General features: G+C 36.9%; 1 protein-coding gene across 4 annotated transcripts in view; it reads left to right on the top strand.

Annotated features, from left to right (window-relative positions):
- Positions 1-12,946, top strand: part of LOC134224705 (alpha-actinin, sarcomeric) — a 65,713-nt gene that overhangs the window by 16,378 nt on the left and 36,389 nt on the right. For 2 of the 4 annotated variants that reach the window (XM_062704233.1, XM_062704234.1), the window contains exons 1-2: positions 6,808-6,934; positions 7,203-7,417. In XM_062704233.1, the coding sequence (XP_062560217.1) occupies positions 7,301-7,417 (117 nt within the window). In that variant the 5' untranslated portion in view covers positions 6,808-6,934; positions 7,203-7,300. Of the gene's footprint in view, positions 1-6,807; positions 6,935-7,202; positions 7,418-12,946 lie in introns of those variants that run through there. The other 2 variants (XM_062704232.1, XM_062704231.1) reach the window with 1 other exon arrangement.

Below are 12,946 nucleotides of genomic sequence, written 5' to 3'. Positions count from 1 at the left end.
GGAAGCTTACCAGACTGATCAAAGCAACGGTGGATGAAAAACTGTGTGAAGATTTCGGGCGAACACTCCAGTTCGTTCAAATCGCGCCGGGACTAAGACAAGGTTATGGACTTTCGTGACTGTTGTTCAACATTGCGATAGAAGGTGTCATGCGGAGAGCCGGGTGTAACAGTCGGGGTACGATTTTCAACCTATCCAGTCAATTTATTTGTTTCACGGATGACATGGACATTGTCGACCGAAGATTTGCAAAGGTGGTTGGACTGATGGTGAATGCGTCAAAGACAAAGAACATGCTTGTGGGCGGAGCCGAGCGCGACAGGGCCTGCCTGGGAAGCAGTGTTACGATAGACGGGGATACCTTTGAGGTGGTCGAGGAATTCGTCTACCTCGGATCCTTGCTAACGGCTGATAACAATGTTAGTCGTGAAATACGAAGGTGCACCATATGTGGAAGTCGGGCCTACTACTGGCTTCAGAAGAAACTGCGGTCAAAAAAGATTCGCCCCGCACCAAATGTGTCATGTACAAGACGCTAACAAGACCGGTTGTCCTCTACGGACATGAAACATGGACAATGCTCAAGGAGGACTTGGAGGACACTCGGAGTATTCGAGAGGCGGGTGCTTAGGACCATCTCTGGCGGTGTGCAAGAAGACGGTGTGTGGCGGCGAAGAATGAACCACGAGCTCGCCCAACTCTACGGCGAACCCAGTATCCAGAAGGTATCTAAAGCCGGAAGGGTACGATGCTGCCGTAATCTGAAAAAGTGACGTATACGCCATTTTCCAAAAATGGTGTTAACGAGTACTTTGTGTGTGCATGTTGTAAAATGGCTGTTACGTCACTTTTCCAGATTACGGCAGGATGGGCAGGACATGTTGCAAGAATGCCTAACAGCAACCCTGCAAAGATGGTGTTCGCTTCCGATCCGGCAGGTACGAGACGGCGTGGAGCGCAGCGAGCGAGATGGGCAGACCAGGTGCAAAACGACGAGCGTGGGGCGTATTCGAGGATGGAGAGATGCGGTCTCGAACCGTTGTGGCGTCAAATTGTTGTTTCAGTGTTTTCTGTTTAGATGTAGACTAAATAAATGAAATGAACTATCAGCCTTATAGTCTTTGACCAAATGGCTTTCTGCAAAGAACGATCCTTTTCCGTACAAAAATTCATCGAGAAATTCTTTGGATTTCAAAAGGTAATCTTCAGGTAGTATAAAGTTGGTGTCGCCAATATGGCCTTTCGGTTAATCCGAATAAAACATCTATTGTTCTTTTCACGGAAAAAAGATAACCGTAATGGTATTCGTCCATTACATCTTTTTGGTTCTGAAATCAATGTAACTGATCAGGTAAAGTATATGGGTCTAATTCTTGATTCAAAGCTTTCCTGGACTCCTACAGTGAGTTCAGAATCAAAAAGACGTGTATGGCTTTCGGCCAATGCCGACGAACCTTTGGTAAAACTTGGGGTCTTAAACCCAAATATATCAAATGAATTTACACAACAGTTTTACGGCCAATTTTGGCTGATAGATGTCTTGTGTGGTGGCAAAAGGGTGAAGTGAGGACAATTCTGTCTACATCTTCAAAGGATGTGCTTAATGATGCTCTCCAACTCCCACGGCTGCTCTCGAAGCTCTCTTCGACGTGGCTCCACTACACATACATCTTAAAAAAAGAAGCATTTTCTTGTACTTACCGATTCTGGGTACTCGGTTTTATGGAAGAGAATCCTGTAAACCGCAGATCTAAACACACTTCTTTGTTACCGCTTATAGCTAATTGGGACAAAATTCTTCTTGCTCCAAGTGATCTCACACACGTTAGTAATTTTCCTTATAGAACATCAATTCCCCTCGCGGGATGAGTGGACATCTGGCTATTTGGAGAGAAGTATGTCGGACAGCATTGTTTGTTACACTGACGGTTATCTCCTCAAAAGTAGAGCAGGTGCAGGCGTCTATTCGCGTGAGCTGAGATTGGAACTGTCCCACTCACTGGGTATACACTGCACTGTCTTTCAATTTGCCCTTATGTGTGGAGTGCAATCCGCACTGCAGCAACGCATTATGGGCAAAGTAATATACTTCTGTTCAGATAGCCAAGCAGTTATTAAAGCTCTCGCTTCGGCCAACTCAAGATCGTTAATAATCGCATGTCGAACTCAAATTGATGAACTGAATTCCGTTAATACTTTACACCTTTTATGGGCACCTGGTCATTCTTCCATAGCTGGAAACGTGAGTGGCTGGTGGCTGGTGAGTTAGCACGTAATGAAGCATCACATGACTTTATTGGAGCCAGCTATACCAATATCCAAGTGTTGGGTGAAGCTTTTGATTAACTCTTGGGCTGCCACTCAGCACAAATGGCATTGGAGTAGTCTGGATTCATGTCATCAAACAAAATTGTACATCCGGGAGCCATCTTCGGTAGTAGCAAGCTATTTAGCTAATCTGTCTAAACAGAACTGCAATGTCTTAGTCAAGACCTTGACAGGTCACTGCCGACTAAACTATCACATGGCAAATATTCAATGCATTGAATCATCTATTTATGATAGTTGTGAATCCGATTATGGAACTTCTTATCATCTGATATGTAACTGCCCAGTCTATGCGCAATTGTGTTTCTAAAGTTTTGGCAAACACTTACTTAGTGAAATTGACTTCAGAAACCTGAACCTTCAGAGTATTCTGTGGTTCATAATCCGTAATCCGTTGAGATAACCCAACAAACATTCACTAGTTTAACTAACATCAGTGTGATGATTCAGTTCAGCAATGTGCTGAATTATGTCTGTACTATTTCTTATCGCAACTTCTGTTCAGGCTTTGTTCACACAATTTTGGAGAAATTATACAGCTACAACATCTCATTTCGAAAAACAACTTTGTCACCTGATTCGTTAAGTCTTTAATAAGCATTTTACTTAGCCTTAATTCAGCTACATTTCGAAAAACAACTTTATCACCTGATTCGTTAAGTCTTTAATAAGCATTTTACTTAGCCTTAATTCAGCTACATGTAAATTCTTCGAAAATAATAACGCATTGAGAGTAACATGATCAAGATCTCCATTAAACGTATTGCAATTGCTATTTTCATATAATCATTTTAAAATTTTCCTAAATCGGGTCTCGAACTTTCATCAATGTGCTGAACTAATGATTTTCAAAACTCTCTGTTCGACTATGATGTGATGCTCTAAAAGGATTGTCGGATTGAGTTTGAATAGTATTTTAATAAGCAAGCATTAGACATCCTTCTTAACCGTTGTCCTTCTTAACCATTGGATATCACCTTTACCGGATCTATCGCACAGTGAGAGAAAACATGATAATAGTTTGCTTTTCCGTTTGAAAGAGAATCGTGATGGCTTGAATTGATGATATTTGGATAGGAAAATAATAATTCATTTTCAAGACATTGTTGGATTCATTGTCAAGAACACTCAGGCTTTTTATATTCGTGGGGCAATGCATAATTGTTTCGTGATACATAATTAATTCCTGATCTAGAATAAAGCTGTTGAAGATTATAATGAACAAAATAACTGGTGCAATGAAGAGAATTCATGCAGTTGTTGTAAAGTTGAAAAGGAAACGAACACAAACAAATTCATATAAATAAATCGACCATATTACATGTCTGTTACAGATTTCCTATATACTAGTTGTTCTTTTATACAGTCGACTCTCCACATCTCGATGTTCTATATCTCGATATCTCTCCCTATGTCGATGGTTTCCTCAGTCCCTTCAACCTACATACATTTGGACTTCCTACATCTCGATAACCTCCCTATCTCGATATCTCTCTATGTCGATGGGTTCTGATCAAATTTTGTTCGGGATTCACTCTCCTTATGTCGATATGGTCAGATTTTTAGGCTACTAGACCATCTTTGGACAATAACAAACACATCAACAACAGGAAACGACATTTGTTTTGTTGTCGTTTTTCATAGCAACGAGCTTTTTTGAATCTAGTACCCATTTCAAATTTCCTTCCATTCCTCGATCTCTCCCTATCTCGATGGTCCCTTCAATATCGAGATGGGGAGAGGCGACTGTATGTAAATAAATGTCGATATGTGTAGTTATTTACTCGCTGCATGTGTGGTATTGATGGCAGAATAATATCGCAACCCGGTTATTCAGAGTATCCGAGAAAGGTCGAACATAAATTCATTAAATTTTCATAAACCCCATCATTGGAGACGAATTTTATTTTATCGTTTTGACATTATTTTCTTATATTTTTTCCCAGTGTTGAATGGTTATGACAGGCTGAACAATGGTTGAAATAAAAATCTTGTACAGTTATTAACAAACTGTAGTTTGACAGATTGACTTGTTGATTAAGAGTCCAATTATGATTCATATAGAGCCATACGATTATTTATGTTTTGCATTGAGTAATCCATAACTTACAAATCAAGGATGGCGCGGATGGCAACGTTACCGGCGGATGATCAAATGTCAGCAGTTCGAGACCCGATTTAGGAAAATTTTAAAATGATTATATGAAAATAGCAATTGCAATACGTTTAATGGAGATCTTGATCATGTTACTCTCAATGCGTTATTATTTTCGAAGAATTTACATGTAGCTGAATTAAGGCTAAGTAAAATGCTTATTAAAGACTTAACGAATCAGGTGACAAAGTTGTTTTTCGAAATGAGATGTTGTAGCTGTATAATTTCTCCAAAATTGTGTGAACAAAGCCTGAACAGAAGTTGCGATAAGAAATAGTACAGACATAATTCAGCACATTGCTGAACTGAATCATCACACTGATGTTAGTTAAACTAGTGAATGTTTGTTGGGAAATGCGCTGAAATGTGATAAAACTAAAACGTTAGTTCGTAAACAAATAAATAGGCCAAGTCGAATATTAGTTGGATCAAATGCTGAGATCAAATCTGTCTAGCGAATTATTCAGCATCCATTTTATTCAGCTATGAAGATTACAAATAAACAATAATTCGACTTAGATGCTTATTTGTAGCTTGTCGTTGTTTGTTGGGAAGGAGCGATGAGCTTTTGTACGTTTATACGTTATATGCCCTCTTCAAATGTCCATTTCCCAAACTTCCCATTTTTCTCCCATCCCATCACTTCCTTCTACGTCAGGTGTGTGTGAAGGCGATGGCACAAATCTCCCAAATTGAGGTGATACGTTCTGATGCCTGATACCAACTCTAGAAAAAAAAGGTTATGTAGGCTCCCCAAGAGTCCTGAATCAGATTAACATCAATGTCACCCTCGAGCGTTACGTAACAACATACTGCTCCGCCTACCATTTCGACGCACAAACTATAGCCTACTATAGCTGTCATAGGTCTGCAGATTTCAATGTTTCTCGTCAAACGCTTCGTCCAGTGTATTTTGGGGACTGGAAAATTGACGATTTTTAATTGTGTATTGATTTGACTTGACAAATGGCCAGGGTTCTGCAAAGCGCTATAAACGCCTACAAAAAATTACCTATTTTTCAGCCCAAGCGTTTAGCAGATTTAATTGATCACACATCGTTTTAGATATCCCTCTACCCAATAACTGAGGATATCCTTCAACAAATGTACGTATGAATTGATTCCCGTTTTCCGTTTATGATCAAAATATCACAAGTCAGTCAAAAAGCCGCTTGGTGCGTTTTGGCAGAACCCCGACCAAATAGAACTAAGATTAGAATAAGACCAAACATTATTGGGGCACTAGAATGCTTGTTGATGTATAAACCAATAAAGAAAGATACTTGATTTTTCATGTCGAAACAACTATTTGACCTTACAAGACAAAAGAAATTTAGCAAGAAAATAGATCGATTGATTAGTTTTTTTTTTAACTTTTTGTCTTATTACTTATCATAAGATGATTTAGTACTAACTATCCCGTTCAATTCTACCATTTGAGTCAAGTACGAGACATTGAAGACAGCTTCATTGTTGAGGTTGAAATACGTATATGTGAAGTTACATTCAAGTGGTAGAATTAAATGCGATAGAGCTAACTCGTCTTTTAACAAGTTATATCGTCGTTTTGTGAAAAAATGATCTGTCTTCAAAAACTGAATTTAGCAGAAAAATGATAGTTCGCAAAGATGCGGAAGAACTGAATGCGGAATTAATGCCACCCCCCCACCGCGCAAGATTGTGCGTGACAAAAAGCGCCAAAATGCCATAATACTAACATAAAACTATGTTTAGGATCATTTTGACAACCTTTGTTCTGCAGCGCACCACTGTAGATTGCCATGCGAAGGACTTTTTTTCGTTTTTTTATGAAATTTTAATTGAATAATTTTCAAACAAATTTAATTACGGGCATTGTGTCTCCTTGGACATGCAGAACAAACAACATTGTTCTTGTCAGTGGTGATAATTGCAGTTAAAATTAAACAATCATTCATAGGTTTTTTATTCTGAGCTGAGAAAAAAGAACAGATGTCCAGCAAAAAATAGTTAATGATTGATTGAAGTTTATTGCATTACTCCCTTCTTAGCACAACTGTCGTGCCGTGCCTGCTACAATAGGCAAATCACTTCATTTGATTTCCATTCTTAATCTGTTGCATTCGAGGAAGAAAAGTTTTTCTGTTTGGAACCAACCCATTCACAAAAGGGGGTGTAGATGCTTATTCTCGTAACATTGAAAAGGAAAGGTGCTGTTTTTTTAATATGTATTTAAAAATATTGATATGTAGGTATATTTATTTTATCATTCAAAAATATGAAGTTGACTCAGGTTTATGTGATGCTAGTCGTCTTACTCGTACCAATGTGGGGTTTTTCGCATAGGACGGGTGCGCAGTCAGCTTTTCACAAGCAAGAGTGGAAAAAATAGCCAATGCGCGAGCAGACTATTTTACGTTAGTTTTGAGTTTGCTACCAACGCGAGCGGTTCGAGCGATATACAAGTAGCACGTAATACAAATCATTTACGTTGAAATCATATTTGGATAAAAAATCAATTGCTCCACTAGAAAGCTGCCATTGAGTCATGCTAATAAAATGAATAATTAATATTTACATTGCCTCGAAAACAGAAACTTGTTTGTGCAAATCGGTCGTCAAGTGCGATTCTACATTTTTTAAATTCGTTCGCTTGTTCTTTCTTACATAACGTAGTCAAAAATCAGGTGGTGGAAAATTTTAATTGAAACTTTTTTCTTTCTCTATTGTGCGTTGAAAGGTGTTGCTGGCATTTTACGATTGTTTGTATCGAATCATTATTCATAAAACGGCGGCTAACGGTTTTCGGTCCAATCATTGAAGAAATAAGCAAGGATAATGATGGAAAACGGTGACTATGCCGTGCAGTACGGCGAAGAAAGCTACATGGAACAAGAAGAAGAGTGGGAACGCGAAGGTCTGCTAGATCCTGCCTGGGAAAAACAACAGAAAAAGGTGAGCATCTTTTTATTTTTCCTATGTGGCTACTACAAGTGTATATTCAATGTCATTGGACATAACACGTTGCCAGAGAAAAATGTGTACAGTGCTCTCGGCATCTTCAAAAAATCGACGAACATTGCATTTTTAGAAACAAAAATCTATCCTGTAGTATATCTACCGCCAGATCGTCAATTCAAGGACAGTATTATTTTTTTTGGCAAATAAACTTTAGATACTAAATCTTAGCAATGTACAAATCTGAAGGGAAAATTTCTTCACGATGAATCAATTTGATACAGACATCAAATTACACATCATATCACAAGTCCAACGTGTATGATTAGTGCAATTGAGTGCAATTTGATGAAGTGAAGATGATATGAAGTGAATTTAGATATGGCACATTCTGAGAGTGAATTAATGTGTTTTATTTATAAAAACATATATATGAGATCCAGTATGCCAAAATGATAAATATTTTAAGATTTTTGGTTTATAAATATATAAGTGGATCATGGCTGTTAGCTCGAGACAAAATCCGAAATACTTTTACGTTGGCGTCTGTAGTAGTTAGTTGACGTGCTTTCAGGGTCCTATGTTCACACCATTTCAGTGAGCGCATACTGTGGAATTCTTAAATGTATTATTTTCACTGCAAACAATTCGAGCCAGTGAAAGTCATGCAACATACTTGCTGCCTATCGCAATTCGATTTGCATTCAGTTTTGATTGTATTCGATTGATCCTGCGTATACGTATCAGTAGTGTCTTCCAATACTCTGGAAATGCAGCATGTTATTTGCTGGTAATGAAAATTAAACTTCGTGCCTGATTTCCGGACAAATTTCGAAAAAGAAAAATCTAATTTTAGAAACGGAATATGTGGAGAACGTACAGCGAAATATTAGCGTTTGTATGTTTGCCTTGTAGTCGTGTGTAGGAGGGGCGCTGTGCACGATTCAGCTGGCGTATCAAGAATAACTATAAATAAATTTCGCCTTCCCCTATTTATACCATCTCCCAAAGCCAAGCTTCACTGTAAAAGAATTCAAGTCTGTCGATGAATAACTGAAAAAATAGCATGCTTTTCATTGCTCATACATACATTTCGATGGTTGGTGGTTGTTATTGATGTTAATTTAGTTAATTGAAATAAACCTTGATTTTTTTTCCTAAAATATGAATAAGACTATTAGGATTGCAAAAAATATCGAATGAAAAAATTAACGTCGAAGACGTTTGTAGATTTAGAGTTTTGTTTCTTGTTCATAATCTGTTTATTGTTTTGAATGTTAAATTGATAAACAAACAACAAGTAACATTCTTTGCACGTAGTTGTTATAATCCTTCATTGTGTATGCCTTTGTTAACTTCTTGTAGTTTAGTACTACGGAAAAATACATTACAATACTTGTTGATATTTTTTTCTAATTTCAAATGATTTTGAAATCGCTTTTTTTTTCAAAATTATTTACTCGTATCGCTCTACCTACTTTGGAGCTTTTTTATTTCCATTACCATTCTGTTGTGAGATACTTTAAATTTAGCCAAGAAGATAAATCGTTTTTATTAATATGTTTGTACTCTCACACTATCCTACCAGAATACTCGACTATTTATCAAATATTTTAACTTGCGGATTATTACACTTTTATCTTATTTTTCATTTACTCATGAGATTTCATTAAAGCTTTTCTGAAGAGAATCCAGTTTAGTTGTTGTAAGGTATGTGAGGTATGTTGTAAGGTATGTGAGTGGTATGATCTCGGAAGTTTTTCTAAAATAACATGTAAACCTACAGTGACAGGAAGTTTATCAATTTACAGGTTTGGTAATTGCAAAACAACGTTCTGCTGTAGGGGTGATCGGGGCAATATGAGCCACCTAAGGAAATCGTTCCGAAAAGCGCTGAAAAGCTCAAAAAAACATCGTTCAAATGTAGTTGACTTATACTAGAGAATGTTACCTTTCATATAATGTCGATGAATGACGAAAAATGCGTTTGGAAATTGTTGGAATACACTTTTGAAAATGTATTGATTGCAATGTGTGTTCCCGACTATACGGGGCAATATGAGCCACCATTTGGGGCAGTATGGGCCACCCATCCAAAACGTTTATTTAGGCGAAAAAAGTATCGTAATATGGAAGAATATGATATTCTTACAACAGTTGTGAGTATTCCATACCAAATAAAATTAAAAAACCGCACAACAACGGACTGAACCGATTTGCCACTCTTCACCGTTTGAACAGCCACATTTCAATTGGTCAATGATCATTTTTTCTGTTTCAATCGCAATAATGCGCTGTTGTAATTTTTTCGTAATGAATCTTACATATATGATAATATTCTTGTATTTAACTACTGAAATTTGAACTTGTTCGCATTTTAAGGCCTGATATCTGGCTCTGCAGGTATGCCCATATTGCCCCATAGAGACTGGTTTTGGGAAAAAACAGTTTTATGATAAATTCAGATTTGTATCAATACAAACATGTGTGCACAATATTCAATTTTAATATATCTTTGGATTGTGGTGTATTTTTGGCCTGTATTTTAATCAGTTTTGTGTCAAAACCTTATTTATAAACTTCAAATCTTATAATAATTTTGCCTATGCAGCGAAAATTTACACTTTCAAGTGTATTTTCATGTTTGAATTGAATTTTAATGCTGTTTTCACGTTGATGCATATGTGGAGCATCCTCTTAAATATCGTATAACTTTTACATGATAGAACTTGTCAATAAGCTCAAAATGAGGGTGGCTCATATTGCCCCGTATGTTCATATTGCCCCTACTGCCCCTATTACTTAAATGATGGTGAAGTTATAATTCTACTATTGAACTAATGAGAACACGATTTCCAGCTAGGTGTGCGACTCTGAATATGAAGTATTTTATTGTGATCGTAGCTGTTGTAGTCGTAGCAACAGTTGGAAATCAACATGAGGTGTCGTATAAGTAGCTGCAAAAATCGGCTTGAAAATACGAATTGTTGTTAATACTTCTTACGCGAGTCTAGAGCAGACAACAATCGGATTTGTCCTGCTAATCGATCGTGGGACTCTAGGTACATTTAAGCTCATTGTCGATCCATTTTTTTTTTCAATAAAAATAGGCAGATCAGCTGATGAATCTATCATGATTGCAATTCGTTGTTGATCTCCTCGGCCGTTGGATACTAGACACGTTTCTCTTTCCATACTGGAGTAATTTCTTGCCATCTGCAGTTCCACCAAATGAATGTCAACTACCGCATTTTAGATCTTTGTTTTGCTCATTATCAACGCTTCGCTAACCCCATAGTCGGGCATTTATTTGCTTGATTACCTATTCAGATAAAACCATTAGTTTATCACCTTTCTTTGATCGTAACGATCGACAAAGTATTGACACACGATTTTAATGTTTCAGTTGTCCGTTTCAGTTTTTATTTCTCCAAAGTTCACAATCAAAGTATCGTAGAGCTATTGACCTTATTGGATTAAAAAAGATGTTAAAACTGCAGCCACGAAATTTTGTTCTGACGTAAATTATCGATCGACACGTTTTAAGAAAAACGTGTGTGATCGGAAATCCGAGTGTGCTGGGCAAACGACTGCGCTATGGACATTAAAATCTGCCAAACGAGCTGCTCAGTGTGCGAACTGTTCGTTCAAGATTATTACGTCAGGCTTAATAATTGAGATATTCAGCGAACATCACTAGAAATTTGAATTTTCGTCTGTTGCTATACACTCAAATGCTCGACTTTCGTAGTGAATATTGATGCAATATTTAAAGCCGTATTTCAGCTGAAGTCCCCAAATAATTCAATTATTGGACAGTTATCCAGCTATTTCCAGTACAATGTCCTATCGTATCAACTGTATAATTTTTCTACGTTACTTGAACGACGTGTATGAAGGACCCGCGGTCATCATACGCAGGAAGATCAGCTCCGTGAACCCTGATAATTTTACCTTTTTAAATCTGAAAATATTTTAATGTGAAGCTTTTTTCTGTGGGACTTAATCAGTGAGGTACAGTGGGGCAAGTGGGTAATCTCCATAAATAACTGTTTTTCTTGCGAATTACCCAATATTTTGATGCGCACATTCGATTCTCAATTTGTTATTACTCAAACAACAAAATGCCTTCGAATGAGTTTAAATTTGCACTTTTTGTTTATCTATATGCCCAATAAAAGTTGTTTCTCTTCGAAAAAATTGAGAAATTCATTAAGTGTCAGAAAATTTTCACTTGCTCCATCCGTAGTAAAAATCAGACAAAGCCATAATTTTTTTTTTCAAATTTGTTGGTTTTCATATAAATATTTTTTGTTGCTGGAATTCAAAACTATATAGAAAAAAAACTCATCAATGTACTAACTGAACGTTTATTGAAAATTAAAGTTGATGAAATCAAATATTTATTGATACGCAAAACACCTTGTACAAAAGTTGGCAGGTGAGAAACTCTTCTCTCGTTTGTTGAAATAGATCATTATTTCACGTTTCACTCATTCAACGCATCAATTGAATGGGCGTGTAGGATTGTGAAGTGAAATTGATAAATTACATGCTTTATTATAATTAAAATTAAAATAAATTTCGTTTGAGTTTTGTATTATTGGTTACAAATATTTTTCCATTTTAATCCGAGAGGCAAATTGGTTGGGAAGCAATTAAAAAGCACTTGTTGATAAATTTTGCGATATCCATATTGCAGTGGAAATTTAAGTAAATCATAGTGAATGTAGAGTCTCGCGCCTTTGGGCTAGCATGAAAAGAGAAATTCGAAGAGCGATAGCTATGAAACAGCAAAATAATTTTGGTTTTGGGATTGATTTCAAAATATCCCTTTTCTCGCTTGAGAACAAAAAATCAACTCCATCCGCAGCACCGAGGTTTCAACTGGCCCTGCACCACGCATTTCTATAATTGCCCCGATGGGTTGAAAATGCGAACCAATTTACAAAACCAAAATACAAAAATTAAAACGAGTGTTCCATCGATTTTTTCATAATCATTATACTTATTCAACATTGAATGATTACCTACCGTAAAAAATTGATGAAAAAATTCTTCCAAACATAATGTTGAGACCTGTTTCATTGGCACGTCATAAAGTTGGTTTAGATTTTGCAAGAGTGAAATTTGCCCCGGTGTGAAATTTGGAGTAGAAAATTAAGAAAATTGTTTTTTTTTATGATCCGCGCTTGTTTTTGCTTTTATCGGACACAAAATTTACGGAAAGGCTATAGGATTACCGCCATCGGGGGTGACAATGGGTCTGAGGGGTGAGAATGGGTCAGCGCCTAATTGTAAATAGTTTAAATTTTTTGTTTCTGTTTTGAACTAGAATCATTGTTTTCCAATTGATAACACCGGTGACAACAGTGACATCAAATCAGTTGTAAAATGATGGGATGGAGAGTATTTCACTACAGTTGATAATTTATAACAATAACCTGCATTTCAATTTTTTTCCTGCTGGTTGAGCTTCGGTCTACACCGTTCATTATGTTAGTTTTCCGCTTCAAGAATAGAATG

The sequence above is a fragment of the Armigeres subalbatus genome, chromosome 3 (assembly GCF_024139115.2).
Source record: "Armigeres subalbatus isolate Guangzhou_Male chromosome 3, GZ_Asu_2, whole genome shotgun sequence".
Classification (NCBI taxonomy): Eukaryota; Metazoa; Arthropoda; class Insecta; order Diptera; family Culicidae; genus Armigeres; species Armigeres subalbatus.
Note: the sequence above shows the minus strand (reverse complement) of the source record. Positions and strands in the feature narration are given on the sequence as shown.